The 12500-nt window shown below is 38.5% G+C and overlaps 2 protein-coding genes across 4 annotated transcripts in view; one reads left to right on the forward strand and one right to left on the reverse strand.

Annotated features, from left to right (window-relative positions):
- The window catches only part of LOC130246591 (lanosterol 14-alpha demethylase), a 17134-nt gene extending 12513 nt beyond the window's left edge, over window positions 1–4621 (reverse strand). The window contains exons 1-2 of one of the 2 annotated variants that reach the window (XM_056479628.1): window positions 4385–4621; window positions 1049–1144 (exon numbers count right to left, since the gene is read on the reverse strand). In XM_056479628.1, coding sequence (XP_056335603.1) covers window positions 1049–1144; window positions 4385–4534 — 246 coding nt within the window. In that variant the 5' untranslated portion in view covers window positions 4535–4621. Of the gene's footprint in view, window positions 1–1048; window positions 1148–4384 lie in introns of both variants that reach the window. The other variant, XM_056479627.1, reaches the window with a different exon arrangement.
- A 1162-nt stretch (window positions 4622–5783) lies between these two features.
- On the forward strand, window positions 5784–12297 carry nup42 (nucleoporin 42). 2 transcript variants are annotated; one of them, XM_056480134.1, is made up of 7 exons: window positions 5784–5989; window positions 7286–7487; window positions 8587–8675; window positions 8933–9009; window positions 9634–9720; window positions 10388–10523; window positions 11760–12297. In XM_056480134.1, the coding sequence occupies exons 1-7, from the start codon at window positions 5866–5868 to the stop codon at window positions 12245–12247; spliced, it is 1203 nt and encodes a 400-aa protein (XP_056336109.1). In that variant the 5' UTR covers window positions 5784–5865; the 3' UTR covers window positions 12248–12297. The 2 variants fall into 2 exon arrangements, with proteins under 2 accessions (XP_056336109.1, XP_056336110.1); XM_056480135.1 differs by lacking the exons at window positions 5784–5989; window positions 7286–7487 and adding an exon at window positions 7617–7627.
- The last annotated feature ends 203 nt before the right edge of the window (window positions 12298–12500 follow it).

Consider the following 12500-nt stretch of genomic DNA (forward strand, 5'->3'; position numbering starts at 1 on the left):
CATGCTTGAACACTGAACACCTATAGACTGAACACCTGAACTACTGTACACTGAACACCTATAGACTGAACACCTGAACTACTGTACACTGAACACCTATAGACTGAACACCTGAACTACTGTACACTGAACACCTATAGACTGAACACCTGAACTACTGTACACTAAACACCTATAGACTGAACACCTGAACTACTGTACACTGAACACCTATAGACTGAACACCTGAACATGCTTGAACACTGAACACCTATAGACTGAACACCTGAACTACTGTACACTGAACACCTATAGACTGAACACCTGAACTACTGTACACCGAACACCTGAACATGCTTGTACACTGAACACCTATAGACTGAACACATGAACTACTGTACACTGAACATCTATAGACTGAACACCTGAACTACTGTACACTGAACACCTATAGACTGAACACCTGAACTACTGTACACTGAACACCTATAGACCGAACACCTGAACATGCTTGAACACTGAACACCTATAGACTGAACACCTGAACTACTGTACACTGAACACCTATAGACTGAACACCTGAACTACTGTACACTGAACATCTATAGACTGAACACCTGAACTACTGTACACTGAACACCTATAGACTGAACACCTGAACTACTGTACACTGAACACCTATAGACCGAACACCTGAACTACTGTACACTAAACACCTATAGACCGAACACCTGAACATGCTTGAACACTGAACACCTATAGACTGAACACCTGAACTACTGTACACTGAACACCTATAGACTGAACACCTGAACTACTGTACACTGAACACCTATAGACCGAACACCTGAACTACTGTACACTGAACACCTATAGACCGAACACCTGAACTACTGTACACTGAACACCTATAGACCGAACACCTGAACTACTGTACACTGAACACCTATAGACTGAACACCTGAACTACTGTACACTGAACACCTATAGACTGAACACCTGACCTCATATTGAACTCATGTATACTAAACACTTGAACACACCTGAATGTCCACCTGAACACACTCACCTGCTCATATGCCTTCTCCAGAAACTCAATGGGGCTTCTGCCGAACGCCACAGCCTGACCCAAAAACGGCAAACTGGACGGGATATGAGGAGGATACTTCTGAGGAGAAGAGGATGGAGACTAGAGTTACAGTTGTTCTGAGTGGCTCAGTGGTGCATTTCACACAGCACTATTCACATTTACACAACAGTTCATGCATTGCTCTAAACAGTAAGTCATGTGTGCACATCACAGTAGCAGTTTCTCATTCCCTCTAACAAATTGCGAATGCTTCTGGACATGCATCACCTGCTTTCATACAACTCTCTGCTGTTTATAACATTATCATCTGCTTATGTCATGTCAGTCAAAATGAACTTGTGAATGCTGAATAGTCATATTAAACTAATAGTGCTCATTTCATTACTGTGCTAGAGACACATGGATAGATGCATAGATATGTAAGACTTGAGATGCCACAAATACTTTGATGTCTTTGACAGATCAAACATGAGCTGAAAACACAGAGACAATCGGCTCCACAACCCACCAGGTGGGAATGCAGGAAAACTAGCTCCCCTCCTGTCCTCCATTTACATTTGAAACATCTCCCAAAACCCCCCTTGGTCACTCAGCCCCTTTTCACTCTACTCACACCGAATGGTCATATCAAAGTCTGAATGTTCTACATTAATCCAGGTGACTTTATCTATCATGTTTGAGATCATTTGAAATGTCGACTGGTACGATGGTCTCATTCCCTCAGAAATAGACATTATCTAAACACTAGATGTATAACTTCAGCTATCTGTTGAACCACTGCGAAGGGTGTGCCTTTCCTACAAGCAGAAACTCTTCCACTAAATGCAAATGCCTTTTGTTATTGGACACAGCCCTTTCCTCGAGGAGATTCTTGGATTGACTACTTAAGCTAAAGTTTCAAGATGTTCGGGGCGATTCTGTAACCAGATCAGCCCATAGCGTGGAACTTCATGTTTGACACTGTATATTTTGAAGTCAGGTCTACATCATTGATCTTGGATTTATCTGTGATCATTTGATGTCTCGTATTGATTGTTTCTGAATTGACTGAATGAATTGGCATAATACACATTTACCTGACTAATATATTATGTTCTGAAGTATTCAAACAGAGTTCGTGTTATTATCTCTAGTAGATTACGTTAAGTCCATAGCACCACACGCCCCTGTACAGGTTAGTAACAGACTAAAACACGGTAGATGGAGCAGCGTGGCACGCTATATGATGTTCTTAGAGCTCCGACTAACACATTGGCATTAATTCATAAAGGCTATCTAAGGGGATAGACCTTCATCTCTAAACTTATTAATCGTATAGTGATTACTCAAAGTTATTAATAGTTGAAGTAAGATTGGTCTGCTTGATTTTATAGTAATGATTATGGTATGATTAAATAGTTTTGCTTTGATGTAGTAGATAGCAGATCTATACGGACCACACAACAAATATCCTAATCTGAGTAAGTACTGGTTCTGCCTTTTTAGGATAGCGGTTAATCGCCTCTGTTTAGTGACCACGACTGACATGCTTGTGTTTAAGAGATTTTATACTCGGCCGGTAGAAGACTCAGGATTTTATAGGAATCCGAATGAACGAGAATAACATACAATAATGACTCGAAGAGAATATTCAATCATAATCTGAAGTAATATTAAGTAGAAACAAAATAATCGTAGCGATGTTTTATAAATGGAGTCAGATAAAATGAGGATCAATATATTAATGTTCTAAACCAGGGGTTCCCAAACTTTTCAGACCCCCAAAATAACAATGCCAGTGACTCGCGACCCCCAATATCTTCTGAGGTGGTTATAAATACAGAAACCTTGCATGCAATGGCACACACACACACCAATAGACCCAAGTCTATTCTTCGTTACATTTTGTTATGCATGTCAGTGCTGTAAATGTGCCAGAAAGTTTAACCTGGTGTTATAAAATCAGTCTGCTGCATCTGACGCTATTGCTGTGTCTTTATATAATGTAATTACACCAGGGGTCGCAATCCAATAGAACTAGTAACTATAAGCTACTATAGTAACTATATACAGTAGAATATAATAACTATAAACTACTATTTTTCTTTTCAGTAGGTTATGGATAAAATATAGTCATTCTTATGGTTTAATAAAAATAAATAGATTTTTGAAAATCACCCCCCCCCCCCCCCCCCCCCCCCCCCCCCCCCCCCTTATTGTCCTGTGACCCTTCGGGGGGTCCCGACCCCCACTTTGAGAACCACTATTCTAAACCACCTCATACTAAAATAGGAGTCAGATATGAGTTAAGTCTAAAGTAAATCAACATTGTGCACTGGAAAGACTGAACATGCAGTGAACATTCGTCCACCAGTAGACACCGTCATTGGACTAACTGACTGGACCATACAGATAAACAGATATTATATACAGTAGGTGTGTAGGCATTAGACATAATAATGCTCATAATGTAAGTCTGTTGGCATTACTAAACTTTTAGAGCCATAGTATAGTAAAGTCCTTGAATTAATCTGTTGTGGTAACATAATAGTTAAATAAACAAATGAAATGACCCAATTGTATAGTGTATATTACACTACAATAATACACCACAGTAAAACTAAACTATACTACAGTATTTATTACAGTGCATCAGTTTACTAATACTACAGTATGCTGGAGCATTCATTAACAAAGATTTGCAGATACTATAATATATATATATTCATTTATACAGTATAAAACACTCAACACTGCGATATTGATGCTGACATTATATATTGTGCAGCTCTAAAATGGATGAATATTATATATATATATGGATGGATGGATGGATGGATGGATAGATAATAATGCTCATAATATAATATAGTAAACATATCTATTGTGTTTTGAAAAACAATGGTAAAGTACTTACGGTAACATGATATAATGACCCAATACTTTAGTTTTCAACAACTATAGAGGGTCTATTACACTACAATACAACACAGTTTACTGTAGTAAAAATTAAAGTATACTACAACAGCTTATATTACAGTTCACTATAGTTAATACTACAGTACGATAGATAGATAGATAGATAGATAGATAGATAGATAGATAGATAGATAGATAGATAGATAGATAGATAGATAGATAGATAGATATGGTATATTACACTTCAATACACCATAGTTTACTACAGTAAAACTGAAGTATGCTACAGTATTTTTACAGTTGATCACTATAATACAGCATGCCGGCTCATTCATTAACAGATGTAGATACTAATGATACACTTTACTATAGTATGCATGATAAACAGGAGTATTTGCAGTGTTATTAGTGAGTTACCGTGTGTGCAGGGCTGTGCTGTGTGAAGAGCAGTTTGCTGATGTATCCCAGAGTCAGTGTGAACACAGACGCGGTCAGCAGAACTGAAGTCAGGCTCATCTGCAAGACTGCGCTCTCTATCAGCTGACTGCTCACCTCCAGGATCGTCATCTCCGCGCTTTATCACACTTATCTATTGAGCTGAAGATGGAGATGTGTCTGAGTGTCTCTGAGCTACACTGACCGCTGATGAACAACCAATAACTTTAATACCTGCGCGTCTGTGTGGGGCTCTGATCAAAGTCCCGCCCCCGCCTGATGTGAGCTCGCCGCTCATTGGGCGGCCTCGGGTGTCAATCAGGTAACTCCATGCTCCGGAGCCACCGTCTCGCATGCTGATTGGTGGATTCCGGCTGAACTGATGTCTGCTTATATGATGTCACCTGCGTCGCTTTTGGTCCACTTCTGTGCGTAGCTATTTGGGCTCTTAAAATTTACATAAGGGTACTAACTTTTCTTTAAATAGTTAAAATGGTTTACTGTGTTTCCTTAAGGAATTAAAACAATACTTCTGTACTTTTCAACATAGTGCTAATAGAAAGGACAATAAAACTACATGTGCGTAATATTTTCAAGTTTTTTATTAATGTGAACGTTCTGCTTGTCTATAATTGAAAGAATTTATGTATTTATTTACTTGTTTTTTTGTGTTGTTGGTTTGTTTCTTAATTTATTTTTGTAATACTATTATTATTGGCCTTATATCACCCTGATATTATATTGTTTGCTCTGTATCTGTCATGTATCTGTTGTTTAAAGCATAATAATAATAATATTATAACTATTTGAGCTCCCAATAAGCTCTCAAGTTTCTCACAACCACTTTCTATCATTTAGAAAATGCTTATTGTCTCATTACACTGCATATAAAATAAATAAATTAAATTAAATCTGATCTATTCTTGCATCACTTCAGGCTAAAACAATACTTTTCTTTATATAACATGCTTTTCGCGTTAACTATACATATTTCAGATATTTTTATCACATTATTTAACTTTATTTTAATTATATCTTCGTTTTTATTACAATTGCATTGTTTTTGTCTAGTCTTTTATGCATTTATTCCTGTATGCAACTTTTACTTCTGCACATTTTACATGTTTGTAAAGCTCTTTAAAAGTAAGATCTGCTCTTGATTAAAACTAATTTAAAATATATATCTAAATATACAGTTGAAGAATTTAACGTTTTTAAAAATAAGTTATAGTAATAATTATAATAAACGTTATTTTATGAAGCGTCTTTAAAAGCAGCATCTTAATATTGATTTTAATAAATGAGTTTACGGTTTGAATCAGATCTTCCAGATTAATCATCGCCGCAAAAGACTTTTATTATGAAATGATTTGTTTACGTTCGAATGTGCGTCCTGCGTCACGCTGTTGTTTGAGGAACTCCGCTCCACCGTCAGCACACGAGCTGCGTTTATAAACTTTATAATGCCGGTTTGTAATTTCTTTCTTCAAGGTCGCTGCAGATATGGAGACAACTGCTGGAATGAACATCCTAATGGCGGAAGAGGAGGAGATTACAGAGGAAACCAGCAGCCGAGCAACAGAGGAGGTCAATCACACATAAACAGCAGAAACACCACAGTCTGACCATCAGAACTACATTTGTGTTGAACATTATCTTACTGAGAGCAGAAATGAGATTAACTGTGCTGAATATGGACTGCTGGTGTATTTAAAATGTATAAATATACCAGAACACACACACACACACATTTAGAAACCGCGTCAAAATTCGGGTTATTCTGGATTTGCGGTTTTTAAGGGATGTTTTAGTTATATTCTGTGAACTAAAGATGATTTTTCTTCCGAATTTATCATTAAATGCTGTTGTTCAAAGCATTTTCCCACGTATGAAATGACAAGAGTGTTTTTAGACATGTTTATATTCATTATTAGACGATATAATAGCAAAGATTGACCTTCACAAGAGCCAGAACTCATCGTTTTGCGTGTGTGTGTAAGTGTAATGTGTGTGTGTGTGTAAGTGTAATGTGTGTGTGTGTAAGTAAGTGTAAGATATTTTGTCTGTGATCTCGTGTGTGTGTGTGTGTGTGTGTGTGTGAGAGAGAGAGAGAGAGAGATCTTGTTTCGCTCTCTCTATCTGTGTGTGTGTGTGTGAGAGAGGTCTCTTGTTTCTCTCTCTATGTGTGTGTGTGTGAGAGAGAGAGAGAGAGAGAGAGAGAGAGAGATGTCATGTTTCTGTGTATATGTATGTGGTGTGTGTGTGTGTGTGAGAAAGAGAGAGAGAGAGAGATGTCATGTTTCTGTGTATATGTATGTGGTGTGTGTGTGAGAGAGAGAGATGTCATGTTTCTGTGTATATGTATGTGGTGTGTGTGTGTGTGTGTGTGTGTGTGAGAGAGAGAGATGTCATGTTTCTGTGTATTTATCTGTGTATATGTATGTGGTGTGTGTGATATATCTGTGTATGTATGGGATGTATCTATTTGTGTGTGTGTGTGTGTGTGGTGCATCTATCTATCTATCTATGTGTGTGTGTATGTGATGTATCTGTCTGTGTGTCATGCATCTACTGTGTGTGTGTGTGTGTGTCTGTCATGCATCTGTGTGTTTGATGTTTCGATGTTTGTGTGTGTGTATTTGTGTGTAATGTCTCATGTCTTTCGCTGTGTACGTAAGTGTGTGATGTCTTGTCTCATGTCTGTGTATGTGTGTGATATCCTATGATTGTGTGTGTGCTTGTGTGTGTCATCTCATGTCTGTGTGTGTGTTTGAGAGATGTCATGTGTCTTTCTGCATGTCTCGTTTCATGTCTGTGTGTTTATCTTATGTCGCTGTGTGTGTGATCTCTCATGTCTCTCTCTCTCTCTCTGTGTGTGTTCAGGTTTTGGCAACCGTGTGTGGATAAACCCGTCTCAGCGCGGTGGTGGCGGCGGCGGCTCCTCATCAGCAGGGGGCAGTAATGAGTGGGGCAGAGGTGCAGGATCAGCGCGGGACGTCCAGAGCTCAGAGTTCAGCTTCAACCAGAACAGATTCTCAGCGCTGGAAACACACAGAGCTGGAGCCGACGACACACACACACACCTGTACGTCTGCACAATTCACTTTAACACTCCACACACACACACACACACCTGTACGCCTGCACAACTCACTTTAACACTCCACACACACACACACACACACACACACACACACACACACACACACACACACACACACACCTGTACGCCTGCACAACTCACTCTAACACTCCACACACACTCCAGTTATCAAACAGATGCTGCGTCCCAATTCACAAGTCATTTCACTCGGCGGCCATCTTTGAAACACCTCTCTGCCAGTATGCTCAGGCAATCTGTCTGAAATTCGCCAAAATTGCTTACCTAGCTTATGATTGAATTTAATATTAGGAATCGCCAATAAAATTAAACAACAACGGTCTCTACTCTCTAGTTTAATTTCTAAACGTCCAGATTACACAAAATCTGTAGAAACTCACGTCTGGTCCAAGCCCCTCCCCCAGAGTATTGTCAGTCTATACCGATCATTGATTGGCTCCTGTACTAGCAGGCGGGCTTTTTTCACCATATAGCGATCGATGATTGGCTCCTGTACTAGTAGGCGGGGCTTTATCAACCATATTGACAGTTACACTTTTCCTCATTCAAAAACATACAAGTGACATGTCTTGTGTATTCTATAGTCTTTGGAGACAACACACACACACACACACACACACACACACACACACACACACACACACATCTAAGCTGTTGCAGAATACTCCGCAAACACCTGCACTGTTGCACTGACCAAAGAAACGGTTTTATTGGATTTGATTTGTGTGTGTGTGTGTGTGTGGTAATAATAATAATAAAAATAATAATGCATTTTATTTGTAATGTGATGCTCTACTTGAACCCAACGCACTACAGTAAAAATTAGAGACGTGCATGAAATTTCTGTGTGTATGTGTTTATGAAAGCTCTATGTGTATTGTGTGTGTGTGATGTCTCATCTCTGTGTGTGTTTTATTTTGTGAACTTGTTGCTATGTATATAAAATAAGCATTGAATAACAGCAGTAAAGCCCTATAAGCCGTGTATTTATATTGACAGTAAATGTATAACTATAACAGAGGTTTATTCTTTAGTTTGAATTGTTTTTCTGCTTTTATTTCAGGGACACAATCCAGAAGGACATGGAGGTGTGGCAGACGTCTGGCCAGTGGCCGTTCTCCTGCTATTCTGCTGTGAACGGACAGATCTCAGGTGCTTGACAAGCTTCAGGCTTTTAAATATCAGCTGTGTTTGGAAATAGCAGATGAGTTTTGCACAGTAAAAGAAATTGAAATGTCATTGGAATGCATGATTTTGGAAATACCCATACCCAATACCCATACCCATTTCACATGCAATAAAAAGACATAATAAATATGTTTAAATAGTTTTGATGATTAATCTGCAGAACAGAAGTATTGTTTTCTTTCTTTCCTCATGTTTTAAACATGTCATTGTATATTTTGCAGGGTTTATTGAGTTGTGTCCTGAGGAGCTGAGACTGGAGTTTTACACCAGCCGTGCATCTGGTGACACTCAGTCTTATGTGAGACATTATTCACTGTTTATTCACTCATGCGTCCACTGCTTCATACTATTATAATCATCAAATTTGTCAGTCTCAAATCATAGTATGTCGAAAAGAGTTTTCCAAAGTTACCCAGATGGTTTAATAGATCAGCTAGAATTTTGAAATGCTAACAGCTAATATTGTCCTTAATAATGCCCTTTTAGATGCGTTTAGATTAGAACTACAAGGACAGAAAAAAAAAAGTTAACAAAAACTACAAATATGGCGGACGTGCAACAGAATGGTTGAGTGGTGAGGCTTCGGTAAAGATGGCTGATTCGATTTTGAATTAATATCCAATGGGAAATATTCATGTTTTCTGTTATATTACGTTTGCAACAACTGTGAACTTTTATCTGAATGCATAATTCTGCAAACACCTGAGGAAATATCTCTGCAGAACCATCTCCAATATTGTGGGAAATTAAATATGACACAGATGTGGATGATGATGTGTGGAGATGGTTGACAGGTGTCGTAATTAATTAATTAATGAGGATGTAATCTTAAAGCTTGTATACTCTTGTTACACACTCAAAAGTATGTGCTTTTTCTTCACAAAATGTAGAATGTGTGTGTGTGTGTGTGCGCGTTTTTCAGGTGAGCTCGGTCCAGCAACTGGCCAATCAGTGGAGGAGCAGAGTTCAGGAGCTGAGGAGCATGAACAGCTCTACACAGATCAATGTGGTGAGATGGAGATCAGGGTTGCCAGGTTTTCACAACAAAAATAACCCTAAAATATCAAAACTCAAAATATGCTACTGCCCATTCATAATATAAATATATATATATACACTACATCGCTGTATGCGTTATACAGGGTTTCTCCTTTAAAAGTAGTCTTTAACACCCATCCAATCACCAATTAATGCTTTATTTATTAACTTTTATTTATTACCAGTATAATTTAATTATCTTCCTTACAATAACATTTGTTAAAAGTGGTGTTTATAGCTGCCTGCTGAGGACACTGAACTTTACAGACTGCTGTGTTTATTATAGTATTATATTTGTATTTAGTTTGTTATAGTTTGTAAAATTTGTGCGAATAATTTTGTGATATACATTATTTTTAATAAATAGTTTAGAAATGACTACATTTGCATTTTTTTATGTGGTAAGTAAAAATCTTTACAGCCGGGTCATTAGAAATAATCTTTAGTCTTGTATAAATCTGAAATTTTATTCAAAATAGTTAAGGTTTGTAAAGGTCTTAAATTTAAGTTGGGGAAATCTACAGAAACCCTGTTAGGGAAAACTGCAGACTTGGCAACCCTGGAGATGTGCTAATTATGAGAAGACTTCATCTAACACTCAACTGCGCACGTTTTAATCACTACATTGATGTCCTCAGATTGCAGAGCTCAATAATTCCAGTTCTGCAGCGTCTGCGCCGGGCTTTGGCTCTCCAGCTCCCGGGTTCGGCTCAGCATCGTCAGGCTTTGGAAACACATCTCTATCATCACCGCCAGCAGGCTTTGGAGGAGCAGGTGTGTCTCTATTCACATATGCATTAGTGTGTGCAGTGATTCAATAAGTTTAATTGTTCCCTGATACCTACATTATATGTATGTGGGATGTGTAGAAATTCCCCAGAAATGGTTTTTATACTCGTTTATAAACAGAAATGACCCCTTAAATGAAAAGCATGGTTTTGACCATATTTGGAAGGGTCATGAATATTAATGAGCTCCGCAGCTCGTGTCAATGCCTGATTAATATCAACCTCTGCGTAAACAGGTGAGTGTTATAAAGTTTATTGGCGTCCTTTCATTCCAGAGAAATCACAGTAGAGCTGAGTGTACGCCTCTTTAGAGTGGCGCTGAATAAATGTATAATCCGTATATCCTGCATTTTGCGCCCTGATGAGCTGTAAATAGTTGCATAGCTGCCTGTTTCACAGAAAACCTATATGCTCTTGCTGCTGCTTGTTTTCAAAATAAGAGTCCCACAAACGTAGTATACTTAGATAAAAAAATTAGGGGGAAAAATTTGCATTGTTTTAATCTCTGTAGGAACCAATCGAACATAGCCTGGGGCGTGCATATTAATTATCCCATATGTAACGTAACAGCCTTTGCTTTGTTCTGATTGGCCTGTTTTTCACTGAGGTTTTACACTCACAGGATATACATGAGAACAAGGAAACAATGGTGTTTGAGGCTCATAACGTGTCATTTCCACGTAATGGATTCTTTATATTCAGTTATGCCTAAGTATATACAGGCTTTCGTTATATGGCACCTTTAACAAGGCATCTACTCAACGTTAGAAATGTTTTTGACTAGTATAATTGAGTAGTATGAGGATTGATATGTAGTATTGATTTATTTTGCACATATACATGATGTGTGTGTGTGTGTGTGTGTGTGTGAGAGAGAGAAAGAGAGAAACAGACATGAGCTGTGGGAGCATTAGTGTAGAGCTCATTAATATTCATGACCCTTCCAAATATGGTCAAAATCACCCATTACTAATGGTTAGATATGGATCTGTAAAACTGTTTATGCAAATGTTTTGCAGTTACCTAAGTCATTTACCATATATTTAGATGTAGAACAATTTAACATACAGTATCAATGCATTCTGTGACACCTTTAAGTGTTTATTGCATTATTTGTGTAATTATATATGTAACTGAATGTAATTTTAAATATAGAAGTGAAATCTGTGTATTAACATTAGTTTGAAATGAATGACTTATTTAATAATGTTGTTTATCTTAGGGTTTGGATCCAGGCCACAGAGCAGTGGCACTTTCAGCTTTGCCTCGTCAAAAACTGACTTTGGAGCCTCAAATACCCAGCAGGCCTCTGGTTTTGGCAGCTCTGCGTTTGCTCAGCCCACATCAGGTTTTGGCAATCCTGCCCCGTCTGCGTCCACATTTTCTTTTGCAGCTGCAGATTCAGAAAGCAAACCTAGTTCCGGGGGCTTCGGCTCCGCATCTGGCTTCAGTTTCAAGACGGCTACAGCAGGACAGGGCTCAGGCTTTGGCTCCGGCTTCGGCTCCAGCTCTGGCTTCGGTTCTTCTGCACCAGCCCAGAGCAGCGGCTTCAGTTCAGCCAGCGGAGCTGCAGATACTCAATCTGGACACAGGCTGTTCACAGCTAAGAGCGAGCTAACCCCTGAAGAACTGAAGGAGTTCAACGCTAAACGCTTCACGCTAGGCCAGATCCCGCTTAGACCTCCTCCTGCTGACCTCCTCATGGTCTGACACTAACAGCGGCCGCCATTTTTATATAATAAAGCTTTATGGACTATGATCGTATGTTTCTGTGTTGAATCAATATTTCAAATGTTTATTTTGCACTGTTATTCTTCAGTAAAATTTATTTACATGACAACTTTCTCGGACAAAAAGTCACAAAGTGCTTGACAGTAAAGGAAATCAGATCATAAACAGGTGAACAATTCATGAAGGTTAATCCACTAGAAAAAAAACTGTTGTGTTGATCTTTAGTCTGAGC

The sequence above is a fragment of the Danio aesculapii genome, chromosome 19, assembly GCF_903798145.1.
Source record: "Danio aesculapii chromosome 19, fDanAes4.1, whole genome shotgun sequence".
NCBI lineage: Eukaryota > Metazoa > Chordata > Actinopteri > Cypriniformes > Danionidae > Danio > Danio aesculapii.